Source organism: Aquila chrysaetos (assembly GCF_900496995.4).
Source record: "Aquila chrysaetos chrysaetos chromosome W unlocalized genomic scaffold, bAquChr1.4 W_unloc_4, whole genome shotgun sequence".
Taxonomy (NCBI): Eukaryota; Metazoa; Chordata; class Aves; order Accipitriformes; family Accipitridae; genus Aquila; species Aquila chrysaetos.
In genome coordinates, this window is record NW_024470324.1 from 1,051,924 (window position 1) to 1,072,938 (window position 21,015).

General features: G+C 46.8%; 1 protein-coding gene across 1 annotated transcript; it reads left to right on the forward strand.

Moving 5' to 3' along the window:
• Positions 1-1,695: 1,695 nt before the first annotated feature.
• LOC121233039 lies at positions 1,696-8,779 on the forward strand. The gene is made up of 2 exons (XM_041121624.1): positions 1,696-1,714; positions 7,576-8,779. The coding sequence occupies exon 2, from the start codon at positions 7,667-7,669 to the stop codon at positions 8,777-8,779; it is 1,113 nt and encodes a 370-aa protein (XP_040977558.1). The 5' UTR covers positions 1,696-1,714; positions 7,576-7,666.
• The last annotated feature ends 12,236 nt before the right edge of the window (positions 8,780-21,015 follow it).

The following is a 21,015-nucleotide window of genomic DNA, read 5'->3' on the forward strand; positions in this document are numbered from 1 at the left end:
TTTCTTTTTGGTTTTTTTTTTTTTTTTTAGAATTTGGGACTCAAACCCAAAATTTCCGAAATGCTTTTGAAGCTGGGACTCTAACCCACTCCCAAATTGTCCAACCCAGCAATAGCTTTCGCTTATGTCTTACGGGCAGACGCCTAGGCTTCTACTTCCTTCAGGATCCTTTTGTCCAACCTTGCGCAGCTTTCGCCGCGTCTGACAGGCAGACGATACCGGTGGGACTCTAACCCACTCGGGGGGACTCTAACCCCAAACAATACCGGTGGGACTCTAACCCACTCGGGGGGACTCTAACCCCAAACAATACCGGTGGGACTCTAACCCACTCGGGGGGACTCTAACCCCAAACAATACCAGTGGGAATCTAACCCACTATCCTTAATATTTAAAAGAAGTGTCTTACCAAAATCCAGGGGACGTCGCAAAGAGCCTTATGGATTGGGGATCGATGGGTATCCCCGAGAAATCCTCGGTGCCGGCAAGAACCGATCGGTCCCCGACTCCTCCGGTCTCTCTCAGCGAGGTCCCATCTGGGTCGCCAAAACTGTTACCGAAAAGCTCGGAATGAAGAACTTATCAACACCAATTTAGTGTAGATAAGCAGACACTTCTTTATTGACGGCCGGGTGCGCGGGCGAGTCCTCTCACGAACCACGCACACCTGTCTTCAAAACAATACACCTTATATTAAGACTTATCGATACATATTCATTAGATTTCCAAGAAAAGTTATACATATTCATTAGATTTTTGGGAAATCATTAGCATATGTGAATATCTTTTACGCAGGCGTAGTGAAGGTCTCTCCGAGGCGTGGTAAGTCTTGGAGGCGGGTAGCTTTTGACCAGGAGGTGTGTTTTGGTATTATAATGAAGCAAAGTTCATCTAGAGTTTATGATTTCTTCATCGATGTTATGGCAACAGGTGCAATCCATCCTTTTTGACAGTAGCTATGCGGTTATCTCTAACGGCTCTAGCCAGGGACCTTCCAGGAGCTTTGTACTGCACATTCTATCTTTGGGGATCGGCCGCTGCGTTCCAAACAGGCCGTTGTCAGGTAACGTACTGACAACTCTTACACCACCTCTTTGTCAGGTATTTCTTTATCTTGTTATTTAAGTTCTAAATGTTCCTACTAGATGATTTTAGCCAATTTCTCCGGCCTTGATACGGGGCTATACAGGGGATTTTACAGCAGACACTGGTTGGTGGTTAAATATATAAAATACAACATACATATGTGTGACGGTCGGACAAATTATAGTCAATGTCTCAAACATTCGTTAAAGAACTTTGGTGGAGAAAACGGCCTCTGTAAAAATGCTGGAGTTTTGTGAACATGACAATGTGGCCGGAGGAGAGGGCCCCCCGGAGGGTGGGACCGCGCTTCTCCAAAGCCGCAATTCCTTATCTTAAGTGACCAGGAGAAGGAGCACAGCATATGCGCCTGGAGGAGGAGGCCCCACAGAGGATGGGACTGTGCCTCTATCTTAAGCGGTCATGCCAGCAGAAAAAAGAGAGGCAACTCTGCGATGAACCCCCCCCCCCCCAAAGCTCTCCGACCGATTCCAGAGAACCCCGGGAATGGGACTGCGCATGTCGAGACCATCGACTAACACGCTATAAAAGAAGGGAGAACGAGTTCTCAGCGCGCGCCCTCCAGAACTGGATCTCTACGCTGGCTGGACCAACGCTGGACCCAGGACTGGTGAAACCCTTTCCTTCTCTCTTTCTTTCTTTCTTTCTCTCTTTCTCTCCCTCCCTCTTTTTCTTCTCTCTTTTCCACAGTCCCTACACCTCATCCTTTTAAACATAAACCGTTGACCAAGTCTGAGACTAGGAGTGGACCTAGCCGCCCCTGGGCTCCTCTCTGAGAAGGAGTCCAGAAAGCAAGGGGGTCTGCTCTGAACCTCGTGACTCAACGGGAGGGCTCTCCTTCTGACACAGTTTCATGTTCCCTTTTCCATTTCATTTTTCTATACTTCTCTTCTCAAACAGCGGCTTAACGACATGTTGCAAGGTTCATATTGATAAGTTCACTTGTACTTGGGCAAGGTTATCTAGGTTGAATAAATGTTGATTGTTGTTTGAACTCCCCTGGTGTCGTTTCACCTTAATTCTGACAAAGGAAATCCACGAACCTGAGTCGCTCCAACTCTGGGACGCGACATCTTAATTGGCGTCACGGACAGGATTTCCCTTGTTGGAAGGGAGATTCTAACGGGATACCGGACCTCCACTCAGATAACGAGCGGGGAGGATCTGGGAAGGATCTCTCAACAATAAGTTGGGAGGGATCCGAGCAGCGGCAGGCATGGTGACCCAGGAAATATCTCTGTCTGACTGTTCCCCTGTTTTAGAGAAGCTAATTGCATATAAAGCCCGCCCTTCCCCACAAGGAGTAGCCTGGGCACGAGATCACTGGCATGACTCAAAAGCCATTGTAGGAAGAATTGAGAAGCTAGCAAAAGAAGGCAGGTTTCGCCCGGGAAAAGGGAAGGCTGTAGTGTGTGCAGTTTTAGGGGCCGCACTCGTAGCAGCCCAGGAAGACAGACAGGAAACAATGAAAGCTGAGCAGGCAGATAAGGAGAAGATTCAGTCCCTGCAGGATTTAGTTAAAGTCCTGCAAGAGCAATTAACTGCTGAGCGTAATACAACACAGCGGCTTCATGCTGCCTTGGCTGATGCATTAGATCGGGAAAGAATTTTACGAGCCGAGGTGGATGAACGATCTGACCCGGACTTAGACCTGCAAGGTCTAGAGGTAGTTCAGGTGAAACAGCAAAAATCTTTATACCCAAATCAAGAGTTAGAAGGTACCAGAAAAGTTTTTTACCCTGAGGATGAAGAGATAGCAATGAGGCCATTAATTAAAACAGAAACCATAGACAATGGCCAAAATGGCGGAGCACCACACGTGACCATTAAGACGATACCATATTCCGCCACTGAATTATCTAAAATTCAGGAAAAGTATATCCGACTAGCAAAGGAGACTGAAACAGAATATGTGTGGAGGGTGTCATTAACTGGTGGCGACCGGATTTTATTGTCAGAAGATGAAGCCCAAGGATATTGGGGGCCTGGAGTGTTCCTAACTACCGATGATCCTAGGGAACCATGGTCTCTGACGCAGCGGGCAGCTTACTGGGCAGGGGGAATAGACCAAATGGAACGAGGAGAACCAACACGGATAGACACCCCTTCTATAAATCAGTTGACTGAGAGCTTACAGAAAACTGCTTGTCTCCAATTAATGCATGATAGGCGATTAGTGCCACAACAGCCCTCTCCGATGTTGTTAAATGCCAATCCCGATAGAATGACTCCTCGAATCCGAGGTTTACCAGATTCTTTGAAATTATATGCTGTCCAGCTGCAGGATAGATTACGTGATGCGATAGCACCTAGAGGAGGCAGGCGGAATGCAGGAGGGGTCCTGACCTGGGGAGAAGTGGCACAGGAATTGGTTAACTATGGCCGGAGAATGGGTCTCACAAGGGAAGAAAGCAGGGCTAAGCCTGCTATCCGCCGAATAGAAGGACCTGGCCGACCTCCCCCATCTAAGACTGTAAACACCAAAAAGCTGTATGGGGGTCAGCGGAACTTGTTGTGGGCAGAAGGGATAGAAAAGGGAATTCCCCGGGATGTGATGGATGGCTTGCCCACCTCTGTCCTAGAAAAGTTGGTCCTAGGGTGGAAAGACAAGAACAAGGAGCCTCCTCATACTGAGTTAAACATTCGAGGCTATAAAGGGGCGAATCCGCAGTTGCTGGCAACTCCCACTCCCCAAATGCCTACTGCCCCAGAGGAAGGTATTACTGTCCGCAGGACGGGAAACTAGACAGGCCGTCCCCAGTAAGTGAGCCGGGGGACGGCCAGTGGGTTTATTTAAGGAGGCTCACTGAAAATAAGACAGGAGACCTGTTGATTACTTTTCCCCTTGGTCCCTTTAAGACCCCAGTAACTTTTTTAGTTGACACGGGTGCTCAGATGTCAGCACTCTGGGCGGATGTTGCTAACCGCAATGGAATAATTGCAGATAAGAAGCAGATATGGGTCACAGACGTTTTCGGAAGCTCCCAACCACAGCCGACAGCTAAAGTTAAATGCTGGCTGCCAGGGGATTCATCCCCTGTTGAGGTTACTATGATACTAGGTCCTCTACCCACCAATATTCTAGGACTCGACCTCTTAAAGGGCCGGTCATGGGTAGACTCTAAGGGAAGAGAATGGAAATTTGGGTGTCCCGCAATCTCTGTGAGGCTTTTGCAGTCTGCACCAACTCTTCCCCCTTCAAAGATAGTTAATGTCAAGCCTTATGCTTTGCCTTTGGGAGCAAGGGAAGGGATCACTTCAGTGATAACTGAGTTACGGGAACAGGGGATAGTTATTCCTACTCATTCACCCTATAATTCCCCAGTATGGCCGGTCCGCAAGCCAAATGGGAAGTGGCGACTGACAATTGACTATCGACGCCTGAACGCTAATACTGGCCCATTAACAGCTGCAGTCCCCAATACAGCAGAATTAATTGCAACCATACAAGAACAGGGTCACCAGATTTTAGCAACCATTGATGTGAAAGACATGTTCTTTATGGTTCCCTTGCAAGAAGCAGATAGGGACCGCTTTGCCTTTACCTGGGAGGGTGTACAATATACATTTACACGGCTTCCCCAAGGCTATTGCCACTCACCAACCATTGCTCACTATGCATTAGCCCAGGAACTAAATCAGATCACTCCTAAAGATGGAGTAAAAGTATATCAATATATTGACGATGTGCTAATTGGAGGACCAGATACCACTGTGGTGGGACAAACCCAGAGAGAAATCATTAGTCACTTGGAGAATTTAGGGCTCCAAATTCCTGCCGAAAAGGTACAACTCCATCACCTGAAGTAAAATTTTTAGGTATCTGGTGGAAAGGAGGGACTGTGTGTATACCACCCGAAACCTTGTCCACCCTCGAACAAGTGAAAATGCCTGAAAATAAGAAAGAATTGCAGCATGCCCTAGGCTTGCTAGTGTTTTGGAGAAAACACATCCCTGACTTTTCTATCATAGCTCGCCCTTTATATGATTTAACCCGTAAAAGAACTGCTTGGGACTGGACACCTGTCCATGAAGAGGCTCTGAAATTATTAATTTTTGAAGCAGGGATTTACCAGGCCTTAGGACCAATACATCCAACAGACCCACTCCACATAGAATGGGGTTTTGCAATTCATGGGTTATCTATACATATGTGGCAGCGTGGCCCTGAAGGTCCTACCCGTCCTATAGGATTTTTCTCGCGTAGCTTTAAGGATGCTGAAAAACGGTATTCAGTTTGGGAGAAAGGACTCTTTGTGGTTAACCTAGCCTTACAGGAAGCCGAGAGAATTATACGACAGCAGCCCATCATCTTACGAGGACCCTTTAAGATCCTGAAACCAATATTGGCTGGAACTCCTCCCCCTGTAGGAGTAGCTCAACGAGAAACAGTAAGGAAGTGGTATGCCCAGTTAGACCACTACTGTCACACTAGACAGATAGAGGAGGGAACACCCAAAATGCTGCAAATACAGGATCCCCCTTCTGATCACCCAGATACAGAACCCCCTCCATCGTACATCAAAGTGGCTCCTCATTTTAAACCCCATTTAACAAATGTGTGGTTCACTGATGCTTCTGCAAAAAGGGAAGGAAAGACGTGGAAGTATCGAGCAGTAGCATTACATATTGATTCAGGGGAGCATATGATAACTGAGGGAGAGGGTAGTGCCCAAGCAGGGGAGTTAGTTGCTGTGTGGAGTGTAGTCGTTAAGGAAGCTGAGACAACAGAACCAGTATACATTTATACTGACTCCTATGCGGTGTTTAAGGGATGTACTGAATGGTTACCGTTTTGGGAACAAAACCAATGGGAAGTAAACCAAGTGCCAGTGTGGCAACGAGACAAATGGGAAGAAATACTGAATATCGCCAAGCAGAGATCTTTCTTGGTAGGCTGGGTTGCTGCACACCAGGCAGGAGATAACCCGGCTCACCTCCTAAATAACCAAGTAGATTCCTTAACACCTCTAGCCAGTCTTGCCATCGATGGTGAAGCAGAGAAATGGGAACACCTTCTGGAGTGGCTGCACGTGAAGCGTGGCCATTCAGGGAGTAAAGACCTGTACAAAGAGGCTATTAGTAGAGGATGGGCTGTTACACGAGAATTATGTAATACTGTTATTTCTGCATGCGGTCAGTGTCGAGTTCGTTTGGAAAAATATAACCCTTTAAAGGAGCAACCCCTACATTTAAGGACAAACAAAGGTTTATGGCAAACGTGGCAAATTGACTATATTGGCCCCTTTCGGGTATCAGAGGGAAAACGATATGTGTTAGTAGGAGTAGAGGTGGTATCAGGACTAACACAAGCTGAAGCTGTATCCAGAGCCACAGGAGAAAATACAGTGAAAAGTCTTAAAGTATGGTTTAGCTGCTTACCCAAGCCTCAGTCAATTCAATCTGATAATGGGAGCCATTTCACTGCTGGAGTGGTGCAAGAATGGGCTAAGGGTGAGGAAATCCAGTGGGTTTTTCACACCCCTTACTACCCTCAAGCTAATGGTATTGTGGAGAGAACAAACGGACTTCTAAAACGAGCTCTGAGGCCCCATGACCCAGGGTGGGCCTTGCGAGTACCAGAAGCAGTATACCGAGTCAATAGCCGGTGGGGGGCAAATGGCTGCCCCCGACTCCTAGCATTCTGTCCCACACCTCCTTCTATTGTTCCAGGGACGAAAAGTGGCAAAGACCCTGCACACTTGCTCCACTATGCTGGACAACCAGTATTAGTGGAACTGCCCACTGTGGGGCAAGTACCCCCTAACCCTAAAGACGCCCCTTAACCTTTTTTCCTGGGTAGCCACAGATGCCCATGGGAAAGAGCATCGTATCAATACCCGATGGATTGTCCCATCCTTCTAAGTGGACCTTCATGTCCTGAATTAAAGTTGTTCCGATGTTAAATGGCTGATAAGAATATGTTTTTTCTGTATCCCACTGGCTGGATTCTAACAAGCATATCAGTTAAGATGCACAATATAACCCCAACCCTCTGCTATAGTACTAAAACCATAGCTGCTTGATGGCCTGCTTATGTTTTTGTTACTCTGACTAGCGATGCTGTGTTGACTTCTCAGAATTCCTGAGTTGGGGGGAGGACACAGAGAGCTTGGCAGCAGACAACGTTGGAGTTCTTGCAGCGGCACCTACGCCACGTAAGAACAAGTGGTTGCTATAAACTTATTAGCCTTTTTACGCACAATGAACACATTCTGCTGATCTACGGATACTTTAATCAGAGCAATTCCAGTCAAGAGAGCTTGAAATTTAAGGCTAGTTTGTATGCATCTATAATACGTAACACATCCTGCACGTGGCCTGTAGGAGGTTGTTTTACAGAAGCTGCACGAGCGCCTCGGAGAGTGCACCTCAGCCTCTCGGATGGATCCCAACCACTAGCAACACTGCTTGACATCTCCTCCAATCCTATCCCTTTAATGATTGTTTATTTTTGTATACATTTTGCAGGTTATCAGAAGCCCACGGCAGGACTTATGTTTTCACTTGATGAGTGGGCCATTATCTGTATTGTTTGTTTGATTTTGGTTGTGATATTCTTATGGTACAACAGGGAAAGATGGTTTGGAACTCCTTCCTCCTTGCCTTTCTTACTTTTGGTGCATCTGGACAAGGAGAAAGGGCCTCCAATTTGGCTTGGGAAGTGATACAAGGATTCATACATGTCTGGAATAGAACGGATCAGGGGATCTGTATTCAGATTCCTACTTCTGCCGAGCAGGGGATTAGATTCGGTTTGATACCCATGAGGCTCAATATTGGAAAATATAATATGAGCAATGGCATTATAGGGTTAGTAGATGCTCCGTTTGAGTATCAATATCGAAGTGATTATACCTCCTCTGGCAGATGGTGGCGAGATGAAGCAGCCTTCTATGAGATCCCTCGGGACACGGGGTGGCCTGACTTAATAAACAAAACTTGTAAGCGATGGAGATTGGAGGTCAGTCGTGAAATTGGTATTAGTCATAGCCCGCCGTGTCCTCCAGGATTCAAGGAAGCCTATTCCAGACGATTCCCACCTTCTCCATCCTGGTGGAGAATAACAGGATGCCCTTCCTATCACAATATATCTTGTCATTTAGTGCCTTTTTGGCCTGCTTCCCCGGAAATTACCCCTTTTGAATTACAGTATAATGTAAGATGGGATTCAGCTTGGTGTGTTCACATACCTGACAGGAAGGGACAATATCCTTCAGTGAATAGCGCCCACACTGCTTGGGGATGGTCAGTGAAACACATGTTAAAAAAACAACCTCTTCACTTATTAAAGAAAGAATTTGTGGGCACGCCCAACCCCAATGATGCCCATTTGTTAAACTGTACCCACATTATAGATTGTACCACAGGCGCTGGCAATCCCATCGAAACATGGATCAGTTTGGAAGTTAGAACCTTAATTCGAGATATGTGCACCTGTTGGGGATATCCGAATTTTGGATACCGAAACCGGGACAACCAATGTAATCAGATCACCAATAATGTTAATATCTGGCTAAAATGTGGAATTCCCATTAACCACTTCCCAAGACATAAGGTGGGAGAGGATAATCAAATACCCCGGGGAGACGCAGCTACTTGTCAAACGCTTTGTATGCCGCCCCTGAGGGGACCGTCTGGGGGTGCTCAGATGGGAAAATGTACTCGCACTTGAATGTTATCAAACAGGCTGGATTGCGGTGTGGTTTGGGAATTCCTACTATGTGTCCCAGGCGAATCTTTGAATATACCACACCACCTATTCACAGGAAAAAACGAGAACTTGATGACCCAAGTAGCACCCAGAAGTGGATTCAAAGCATTCTAAAACCTGATTATTATACCTGGGGACAGAAAGTATCGTTAGAGCTAGAAGCATTCTTTGCACCATCTGGGTATATTGTTCGGCACCAATGGGTGCTAGAAAACCTAACTTGGCAAGTACATGTATTAAGTAATTGGACTCGATATGCCTTTGGGGAACTAAATCTGCAAGTGCAACAAGTATCAAAAATGGCGTTACAGAATCGTTTAGCCTTAGATATGTTATTGTTAAAAGAACAAGGTGTGTGTGGTATGTTAAACTTGACTGAATCCGAATGTTGTATTACCATTCATAATGCCACGACCTCAATTGAAGAAGCCCGGGCAAAGATGAAGGAGATTGCCGACCAGACGGGGGAACTCTTCCATGCAATGCAACCAGCTGACTGGTTTGATGGCTGGAGTCCCAACTCATGGCTACATTCCATTTTGGGATCCTTGGGACTGACGGGATGGGGAAAATGGCTTGTAAATATTGGACTTATGATATTAATTGGATTTACATGTTTAATAGCAGGCCTTGCCATAGTAAGATGTATGATTAGCCGCTTGCTATCCTCAGCTGTCTCTCTCTCTTCTCCTACTGTCCGCTATGTTAAAATTACCACAGAAGAAGATGATATAAACGAGAATCAAAGTACAGCGACTGTTTGAGCCACGGGGTGGTGTGACGGTCGGACAAATTATAGTCAATGTCTCAAACATTCGTTAAAGAACTTGGTGGAGAAAACGGCCCTCTGTAAAATGCTGGAGTTTTGTGAACAGGACAATGTGGCCGGAGGAGAGGGCCCCCCGGAGGGTGGGACCGCGCTTCTCCAAAGCCGCAATTCCTTATCTTAAGTGACCAGGAGAAGGAGCACAGCATATGCGCCTGGAGGAGGAGGCCCCACGGAGGATGGGACTGTGCCTCTATCTTAAGCGGTCATGCCAGCAGAAAAAAGAGAGGCAACTCTGCGATGAACCCCCCCCCCTCCAAAGCTCTCCAACCGATTCCAGAGAACCCCGGGAATGGGACTGCGCATGTCGAGACCATCGACTAACACGCTATAAAAGAAGGGAGAACGAGTTCTCAGCGCGCGCCCCTCCGGAACTGGATCTCTACGCTGCTGGACAACGCTGGACCAGGACTGGTGAAACCCTTTCCTTCTCTCTTCTTTCTTTCTTTCTCTCTTTCTCTCCCTCCCTCTTTTTCTTCTCTCTTTTCCACAGTCCCTACACCTCATCCTTTTAAACATAAACCGTTGACCAAGTCTGAGACTAGGAGTGGACCTAGCCGCCCCTGGGCTCCTCTCTGAGAAGGAGTCCAGAAAGCAAGGGGGGGTCTGCTCTGAACCTCGTGACTCAACGGGAGGGCTCTCCTTCTGACACAGTTTCATGTTCCCTTTTCCATTTCATTTTTCTATACTTCTCTTCTCAAACAGCGGCTTAACGACATGTTGCAAGGTTCATATTGATAAGTTCACTTGTACTTGGGCAAGGTTATCTAGGTTGAATAAATGTTGATTGTTGTTTGAACTCCCCTGGTGTCGTTTCACCTTAATTCTGACAAAGGAAATCCACGAACCTGAGTCGCTCCAACTCTGGGACGCGACAATAGTATAAGTGCCTCCAATTTTTTCCACTAGTCCTATTGTAAATGAATTGTGTAACCCATTTTCATGAATTGATTTCCGTAATCCTTTTATCATTTCATAAGGTAAACCGTCATGCTGTGGTGGATTATGAGGTTTGTATATAACAGGAAAAGTGAACATGGTATCACCTTGCTGTAGAGCTTTTTCTCGACAGCGTTGCATCAAGCTATGGGTATTTTTTCCCAAATCATTAAGTGAATGGTCACATTTAGCATCAAAGTCTGTTAGAGGCGGAGCTGAAGGCACTATAGTTTTTTCTCTGCACCGCTGTAAAGCAGGAGCCACAGGATTAGACAGAGGCATAGAGTTAGAGGGATTAGTAGGAGAAGGAGATACAGGCAGTGCAGCAAAGCCAGGTTCTGTTTTAAGTTCTGCAAACCCTGGAGAGGGAGTACCAGGCGGTTGGGGTGGGTGGGTGGGGGACGGCAGCGCGGCGGTGGCTGTGGCGGCCATGGCGGGTGCGGAGGCAGTGGCGGGGCGGCGGCGACCTGTATGTGGTGGTGAGGGTCAGCAACCCTGCAGAGCCCATGCTGCCCACCTGCTGCCTGCCTGCCTGCTGGCGGGATGTGTGCATTAACGGTGGTGGTGCAGGCGGTGGTGGTGGTAATGGGGGATATAAATCCGGCTCTTTTTCAGAGTCCACCTTGCCTGATTCAAAAGAATTATTATCGGAATCAGAATCCTGCTCATTAGCAGCCTGCTCACAAACTGTCTCCTCAAAAGCAGTATCAGGTTGTATTGGTATGATTTTCTCTGCTGGCTGTAAATGCACCAGCACAGTATAAATAAATTTCCATGTCACAATTTAATTTTCTGATACACCAAATGCCAAACTTTTTCGTGTTTGTAAACGTTCCCCAACTCTTTCCCAAACCTTGCTATCAAAAGTTCCCTCTGTGGGAAACCAGTTACAATTATCCTTTACCCATATTAAAAGCGAAGCAATTTGTCCCTCTGTTATTTTATACCCAGAGGCCCGTAAAATCTGCTGCAAAGCGTTTAAGTAGAGCTTATGCTCCTGGGAAGCTGATTGCCCCATGCTACCCCAATCTCGCAACTCACCCGTTCCACAGGGGTTGCTGTTACCTATTTTCTCGGAGTCATGGCCACTTCTTCAGAACTCTGCCCGTTAGATTGCGTGGTCTCAGCAGTGAAGGGGTGTCGTGGTTTCAGCCCAGCCGGTAACAAAGGACCACGCAGCCGCTCGCTCACTCCTCCCGCCCCCCTCCGGTGGGATAGGGGGGAGACGGAGGAGAGAAAAGAAAAAAAACTGGAACCTCGAGGGTTGGGATAAGGGCAGTTTACTGGGACAACGCAAAAAAAGTTACAACAACAACGACGGTACTAATGAAAGAGTATACAGAAAAGAGTGATGCACAGTGCAACTGCTCACCACCCGGGACCCGACGCTCCGCCACTTCCCCCACCGAAAGTCGAGAGCAGGAGCGCCCTCCCCCCGGCCCACTCCCCATTTATATACTGAGCATGATGTCACATGGTATGGAATAGCTCCTTGGCTAGTTCAGGTCAGCTGCCCCGGCTATGCCCCCCCCACCTCCCAGGTTCCTGTAAAAATTAACTCTATCCCAGCTGAACCCAGGACAAGGGGAGTCACCTCTTTTCTTCTTCTCTTGATCACATCATTTTCTTCTCTTAATTGCACCGGCTTCTTTTCTTGATCATGTCATCGTCTTCTCTTGATCACGTCGAGCTCACCATCTGCCGCGACTGAATTAAGCGCTCAAGCTTTCTGTACAAGATTCCGTTTATTTCACTAAAGGATCAAACTTATATATGTTTCAACAAAGATCTAGAAAGAACTAACAGCATACAGCCAATACTACTAACACAGGAGGGCATATCTGGCTCAGCTGGGATGTTTGCCAGTCCTCAGAACAGTTAAAGATAAAAACATTCCATAGACATACTCGTGACTGTCTTCAGCCACATCTTCCCAGGCCTACACAAGGCCATCCTCCAACCTGACCTTGTAAAACTAGTTCTTCAAGGGCTTGGCAAACATGCAGCACAACAAATTCTAACGGTCACTCTTGAAAACAAATGCCAGGTGTTCCAAGCTGCTCCCGCACATGCCGGAGCAGGTGGATGTGTCCAAACGAGGCTGTGACCCTGTGGGAAGCCTGAGCTGGAGCAGGCTCCTGGCAGGACCTGTGGACCTGTGGAGAGAGAGGAGCCCACGCTGGAGCAGGTTTTCTGGCAGGGCTTGTTACCCCGCAGGTGACCCACGCTGGAGCAGTCTGTTCCTGAAGGACTGCAGTCTGTGGAAGGGACCCACGCTGGAGCAGTTTGTGAAAACTGTAGCCCCTGGGAAGGACTCACACTGGAAAAGTCCATGGAGGACTGTCTCCTGTGGGAGGGATGCCATGCTGGAGCAGGGGAAAAGTGTGAGGAGTCCTCCCCCTGAGGAGGAAGGAGCAGCAGAGACAACATGTCATGAACTGACTGCAAACCCCATTCCCCATCCCCCTGTGCTGCTGGAGGGGAGGAGGTAGAGAAAATTGGGAGTGAAGCTGTGCCTGGGAAAAAGGGAGCAGTGGGGGAAGGTGTTTTAAGAATTGGTTTTATTTCTCATTACCCTACTCTGATTTGATTGGTAATAAATTAAATTAATTTTTCCCTACGTCAAGTCTGTTTTCCCCATGACGGTAATTGGTTGAGTAATCTCTCCCTGTCCTTATCTCGACCCATGAGCTTTTTATTATATTTTCTCTCCCCTGCCTGCTTGCATGCTCAGGCCATGCCTCCCCTGGGCCTCCAGCAGCTCCTCCAGGGCGGTATCGCAGTTCCACTGCTGTCACGGTCCACTCGGTGGACTCGTGATGGTTCGTTTGCTACGATCTCGAAAGTGCAAAATTAAGGTGACCAACACCAAAGGGGATAGCAGTAATCACACAGTAAAACTTTATTGTATTGCCTGTGAAGAGGCACGCGATAGTTAGAGATGGGTGAGAGAAAGGAGAAAAGTAAAGTTAAGTTTAGAGAGAGGAGAAAGAGAGGTTATAGCTACCACCGCTGATCTCAAGACGTCCTAACGGTCCCAGGTCCAGCTAATGCTGCGTCGTCGATCGTCGTGGTCCTTGGTGGGGAAGCTTCCAATTCCCGTTGTTTAGAAGTCATCTTTTATGCTTAGTAACACACCTTGCTCCACCTCTGCCTCAGGAGTCTCCGCCCTTCTCAGAATACAATTATCATATCTCCGCCCTTCTCGAGCGAGGCTATCACGCAGGCGCAGGGTCAGTGTCTGAGGCGTGGTAAGTCTTGGAGGCGGGTAGCCTTCGACCAGGAGGTGTGTTTTGGTATTATAATGAAGCAAAGTTCGTCTAGAGTTCATGATTTCTTCATCGATGTCATGGCAACGGTTGCAATCCATCCTTTTTGACAGTAGCTATGCAGTTATCTCTAACGGCTCTAGCCAGGTACCTTCCAGGAGCCTTGTACCGCACATTCTGTCCTTGGGATTGGCCGCTGCGCTCCAAACAGGCCGTTGTCAGGTAACGTACTGTTCATGTTCCTGATGACAATGTTGAGACAATGCTGATTTTCTGACCAACTCTTACAACTGCCTTGTTACAGATTCAGAGAGGAACCTGCTGTCCAGTGCTGTCATTTTTAACAGGGGTTGAACAACAAGATCAGGGACACACTTTTGCACCAGCCTCGCCAGGTAAACAAAAATACATTTACATGCAGTATTGGCAGGGGCAGCAGGAGCTTGCTGGCTTGCACTGTGAACAAGGCAGCTTCCTTCTTTACAGCTATTTGCTAGATCTGTAAAAGTTCGAAGAACCAGCTTTTTGGAGAAAGCACAAAAATGACTTGTACTCTGTCCCTCCTGGGTGCGTTGTCTTCTCCATGCCCATAAGAAGCTATTATCACACCTCTCAGAATCAGTAACTGTTGTGACCACGTAATTTAATTCAGGAGCTTCTGGTAACTGGAAGGACATAGCTCTGGTTGAACACCTGAGTGTACCCACCTGACTCAGCTCAACACTAGAGGCTGAAGGTGGATCCTCACTCATATTCAGTCACTCAGAAGATAGATCCAATTCAATCAAAGACACCTGGAAACTGTATGTTCAAGGCTGGGAAGCCCTATTTCACTAGGAATCAAGATACTTTCCATGCATTTCCAGAATGTGTTTCCATCTGTATTTGAATCAGGTCACAACTGCAGGCCCTGAATCAGAGGCCATTGAGTATACATCACCAAGTGTCCTTGTTAGGACATATGTTCATTATGGCTCGAAATCCATTCTATGTCCACAGTCCCTCTCTAGTCCCAGATGTCTTTCTCCTTTCCTAGCCTGGAAAAGAGAAGCCCTCCTCTGAGGTTTCTCAGGCCATGGAAACTACCATTGCTCCTTCTGCTGTGTCCTCAGCCACCTGGACACAGGCTCTGCCTTAGGGTACCTCAAAGAAAACTCAACTTCCTGAGCCTCAGAAGAGCTGGGGAATATGTTTGGGGTTTTTTTGGTGGAAGTAGCAGTGGTGTAGAGAGCGAGTGTTTGCCTTGGTGTTGAGAGACATGCCTTATTTTCTGGTGTTGAAGGCATTGCCTCCACTTGCCTCCGCTTTCCTATAGGGAAAAGAAGGTGAGTCCCCTGCTAGTTTTGGGTGGTATTCTGCACAATGCAGACCAGAGCTTCCTGAGAAGGGCTGCTCATAGTACAGTTTTAGAAGAAATTACCTGTGTAGAAGTAGTTAGAGGAGCAGTTGGTAACTAAATTTAGATGTGCAAGAAAAGACTTAAATCCAAGACACCAACAGTAGCTAATTTCAAAATGCTTTCAGTTATGTGTTCAAAGATATCTCCACAGGATCTTCTCTGAGTTTTACTGTATGGCTGAGAAGATTTTCTTCTATTGCTGCTAATTAAAATGATAATCAACAGAAACTTGTGTACAGTCCTGCAATTAAGCAGCTTATATGTGTCTCATCTAGAAATTTCCTGGGGCATGTTTTAGTTTAGATATCTCTCTAGTAGTGGGGTGACACTTCTTCCCACAAAATCCCCTCACATATCTCTCCTTTAATAAACCTCTTAGATCCTCTTCACCTTTCTGTTGCTTGCCTTCATCACTTGAAATCCTCTTTATATGCCCTCTTTAAGGACTGTTTCCTGAAGCCACTAAAAGGCTTTTCTTGTCAGACACTGGCTTAGAAAGGAGCAGTGTTCTTCACCCCAACAAGGTTTAGCATTTCAGCTCCAGCTGTGGTGAGTGCTTGTGCTGTTTTTTAACCAGGCTAGAGTTAATTTTCTTCATAGTAGCTTGTATGGGGCTATGTTTTGGACTTGTGCTGAAAACAGTGTTGATGATAACACAGGGATGTTTTTGTTACTGCTGAGCAGTGCTTACACAGAGTCAAGGCCTTTTCTGCTTCTCACACCACCTCACCAGTGAGTAGGCTGAGGGTGCACAAGAAGTTGGGAGGGGACACAGCTGGGACAGTGTTACAGAGGCTCACACAATCAAATCCATCAGGTGTTAAAACTCAGATTTATTCTTCAGTAATAAGTTAGTTAGAACTCTGGTAACATTTGTAAACCACAGGCTCAATGATGTAAGGGGAATTAGTACTACACAGCCGACTTAAGAATCCTTAAGATTTAAAATGATGACTCAAAATGCACATATCACTCACCTAAAAGATGAGGGCTCTCAACCTTGAGGAGTTACCTCGGGCGGCGTCCCGACCCAAGGGGGAGTCCCCGACTGCAGGCCCGCTGCTCCGAGGAGGACTGATTCCAAAATGTCCTCTGGTGGGACCCCATTTATACCCTTGTCGAATCTGGTCTGTGTTCATTTTAATCCCCATTGGCCAAAAGACCGACAGTTCCGTGTACTTGACGCATGTCAGATTGGTCAGTTCGGCTTTCAACCTGCAGCCTCTAGGGTTTGTTTTTTTTTTTTTTCCTCTCCTCCCTGTCCGGAGAAGTTTCATTTCCTGTCGGGGGGGGGGGGGGTGTACCTGCCACAGACAGCTGACCCCAACTGTCCAAAGGGATATCCCATACCATATGACGTCATGCTCAGCAATAAAAAGCTGGGCAAAGAAGGAGGAAGAGGGGGATGTTTGGAGTGATGGTGTTTGTCTTCCCAAGTAACCGTTATGCATGATGGAGCCCTGCTTTCCTAGAGATGGCTGAACACCTGCCTGCCGATGGGAAGTAGTGAATGAATTCCTTATTTTGCTTTGCTTGCGTGTGTGGCTTTTGCTTTACTTATTAAACTGTCTTTATCTTAACCCACGAGTTTTCTCACTTTTATCCTTCCAAATCTCTCCCCCATCCCACCAGGGAGGAATGAGCGAGCACCTGTGTGGTGTTTAGCTGCCTACTGGAGTTAAACTACGACAGTGCTGAAGCCCCAAAGACTTAAGCCAGGTTGTAAGTGGGGTATGTGACATGCTGAATAATGAAAACCTCATTTCCCCAGCTTTGCCTCTTTCTCTTCCTTTCCCCCACCCTCACCCAGCACAGCTCAGGGTTACGCCTATACAGGCTTGCTCTAGACCCTAAACCCAGAGGAAGAGCTTCCAAAGTACAAAGTTGATAAAACTGGTCTGTGCTCAGAAGTGATGCGTGCACATCCACTCCACTGAGATGCCTCAGCACCAGCATCTTTCACTTAGTGTCAAAAAATGACATATTCTGTGAGGCTTGCAGTGATTATTATGAAGCAGTATCTGTTTATAACAGAATATTAAATCAATCTCAATACAATGTTGAAAGTGAATGGAAATAATAGTTGTATCCAGCAGGTGCAAATAACAGAACTCAACTTTGCTCTGCCTGATGCTCAAGATGCCTTTCCTTGACAATTTAGCCTACAAACTAATCACTGTCACTTGGCACATTGAGAGATGTTTTAGTCACAGAAAAGAGCACAGCAAGGACTGCTATGAGGGCAAGGGACACAAACGTAGAAAGCAATACAAATGTTATATTCCTCTTTAGCCAGCTGTATTTCTGAGTACTTACCAGATGGCCAAGCAAGATGCCATTTGTCCTCTGAAAACATACAAATTATAAAGTTCTACAAGCAGAAAGTGTGCAATTATGGCTGGATTTTGGATACAGAGCACAAGGCAGAGTGATGTGGTTTCCTACAGCTTCCCTTGTGGATTTCTGCTGGATTCAAGCCCTTCCAATTGGGACACTACTGAACATAGTGGGAAGACACAATCTATTTTGATCAAGTAGGAGATTCTGCCACCGTTTCACAGAAAGTGTCAGGAAGCTGTGGCTGACCTGCTCAGCTAGCAGCAATGTCCCATGTGGAAGGTAAAAACCCATGCGGGCTGCTGCGACAGCTCCCAGGGGAGTTTCACTTCCAAGGAAGGAAGCAGCCGCAATGGCTCCTCAGCAACTGGCATATGTCACCTTCAGTGCACATACTGAAAACTATTCATCCTGCTCCAAAACATACCTTGTTTTTTAAGATGGGGCAAAAAAGTAATGGCACTGATATAAAAATGATCAAGATGATCTTTTTCAGAGACAGCCGTTCAGTATGCAGGTCTGAATATACCCATAGTCCACATCTACAGGGCTTAATCAAAGCCATGCAAAATCTCTGCATCGTGACTGAGTCTCGAGAGACCATGTTTCAGCCCTGCAAAATCTATGGATTGTGACTGAGTCTCAAAAGACCATGTTTTGTAATTGTGTATACACACCCACTGGAGAAGGGGTGAAGACAACAAAGACAATGGCTAAAAGGCAGGAAAGGCCTCCTACAAAATTAAGTCTAGAAGAAATGTGCCTTAAGAATTATGCCTAGCAGCAATGAAGACAGAATGAATGTACAGTAATTAATAAGGAGATAGAAAATATAGACAGATAAGAAAGAGGGAGAACTCAGAAAACACTGCTAGCATTGAAGCAAAGTGCCCTGTCCTGGTTTCAGCTGGAATGGAGTTAATTGTCTTCCTAGTAGCTGGTACGGTGCTATGTTTTGAGTTCAGTATGCGAAGAATGTTGATAACACTGATGTTTTCAGTTGTTGCTAAGTAATGTTTAGTCTAAAGTCAAGGATTTTTCAGCTTCTCATGCCCAGCCAGCAAGAAGGCTGGAGGGGCTGGCTGGGGATAAACCACGACAGTCCTTTTGGTGCCCAACGGGGGGCTTGAAGGGTTAAGATAACAACAAATCTGACCAGAGATTGTTAAAACGAATTTGTTACAAGCATTTATTACATTGCTCTAATAGTCGCTGGTCACTATATTGATTTATGAGATCTTAAGAGTTGTGGCGCTCATTTTCAGAGTTCTGTTATGTATCACCTCACTTGCTGTATGTAGTCCCTGTGCTGCAGCTTATCATCCGTGGGAGGTGGATTAAGGTATTCACTTTGATGTATTGTGTAATGGCTTATGGTATGATAAAATTATCGGTCGTGGGACTAATCTGGTATTTGCACTCAGCATTGTCATCACCTCTATACTTCGGGAGCCATGTGTGGGAAACTATTAATAATTACATGCTTTACCTTTCCTCCTCGGAGACCCAATCTGTGAAGGATGAAGATGAACCAGGGTCATCACGGGAACAGGAGGAAGAGGCAGAACCAGAGGTAATTACCCGATCCCCATCCTGGAGTGAGCTGCAGGATATGCAGAAAGATTTTGGCCATTGTATAGGAGAGCACATTATCACCTGGCTTCTCTGATACTGGGATAGTGGGGCTAGTAGCCTGGAATTAGAAGGTTGGGAAGCCAAGCAGCTGGGATCGCTTGCCAGGGAAGGTGGCATTGACAAGGCAATTGGAAAAGGGGCACCAGCCCTCAGCCTCTGGAGGCGACTCCTCTCAAGTATGAAGGAAAGGTACCCCTCCAAGGAAGATGTTATATGTCAATCAAGCAAGTGGACCACCATGGAAAGAGGTATCCAATATCTGAGGGAATTAGTCATGCTAGAGATGATTTATTGTGACTCAGACAACACACAATGACCTAAAGATCCAGATGAAGTCCAATGCACACGACCTATGTGGTGGAAGTTTGTACAGAGTGCACCATCGTCCTATGCCAACACACTGGCAATAATGACCTGGAAAGACGAAGAGGCACCAACGGTGGATGAAGTGGCTCGCCAACTCCGTCAATACGAAGAAAATCTCTCCTCCTCCCTACAAGCCTGCATTTTGGCTGTGGAGAAGCTGTCCGAGGATTTCCAGCAATTCAAAGAGGATATGTCCTATTCCTCACCTGTATGGACCAGTATCTCAGCTATTAGGAGTGAGTTCTTCTGCCCGAGAGACAGAATATAGAAGGTACACACCGCGAGATGCCCTGTGGTTTTACCTATCTGACCATGAAGAGGACATGAGGAAATGGGATGGAAAACCTACCTCGGTCCTAAACGCACGGGTACGTGAGCTGCGAGGAAAAACCACCACAAAAGGGGATTCTACCAGGAAAAATGCTGCTCCAGTTTCCAACCACAGTAGAAGGGCTGATCTTACTTCTGATCCTCTTGAAGGGACTTCTGAGCCAATTTTACGAGAAGTGAATACCGGATACTCTGGCCAGAATTAGAGGGGCCCTGCCTCCAGCCAGGTGGAGGAAAGAGATAACCAGGTCTATTGGACTGTGTGGATTTGATGGCCTGGCACGTTAGACCCACAGGAGTACAAGGCTCTAGTAGACACCGGCGCACAGTGCACTCTAATGCTATCAAGCTATAAAGGGGCAGAACCCATTTGTATTTCTGGTGTGACAGGGGGATCCCAAGAGTTAACTGTATTGGAAGCTGAAGTAAGCCTAACTGGGAATGAATGGCAGAAACACCCCATTGTGACTGGTGCGGAGGCTCCGTGTATCCTTGGCATAGACTATCTCAGGAGAGGGTATTTCAAGGACCCAAAGGGGTATCGATGGGCTTTTGGTATAGCTGCCTTGGAGACGGAGGGCACTGAACAGCTGTCTACCCTGCCTGGTCTCTCTCAAGACCCTTCGATTGTGGGGTTGCTGAGGGTTGAAAAACAACAAGTGCCAATTGCTACCACGACGGTGCACCGGTGGCAATATTGCACCAACCGAGACTCTCTGATTCCCATTGTGTGGATTGTCTGGCTCATAGTTCACAAACGAGTTTCACCATGTCTAGTGCACACAGGCGACTCATGGGGGGTTACAAAAGTGACCCAGCCTTGGCTTGCCTTGAGGCCCTGTCTCTCTGCAGAGACGAGTCACGGGGAGCTGTGTAGACAGCTTAGCCCTGGGTTGTCTGATAAACCCTAAAGTAAACAGGGCAGTGGCTGCACCATTCAAAGAACCAAAACCTGAACTGAGCCTTGAAATCCCTTAGCAAATAGTATGCCCTCAGTCTCAATCCAACAACTACTCAGTTGCTGAGGAAGCAAGGTAAAAAAAAAAAACAAACCGAAAACCTGGAGGGTTTCAGCTTCAGTTTCAAATGACAACCT

What these genes read in the sequence shown, in the direction of transcription:
- LOC121233039 (XM_041121624.1), top strand. Translation starts at nt 7,667, where the DNA reads ATGGTACAACAGGGAAAGATGGTTTGGAACTCCTTCCTCCTTGCCTTT.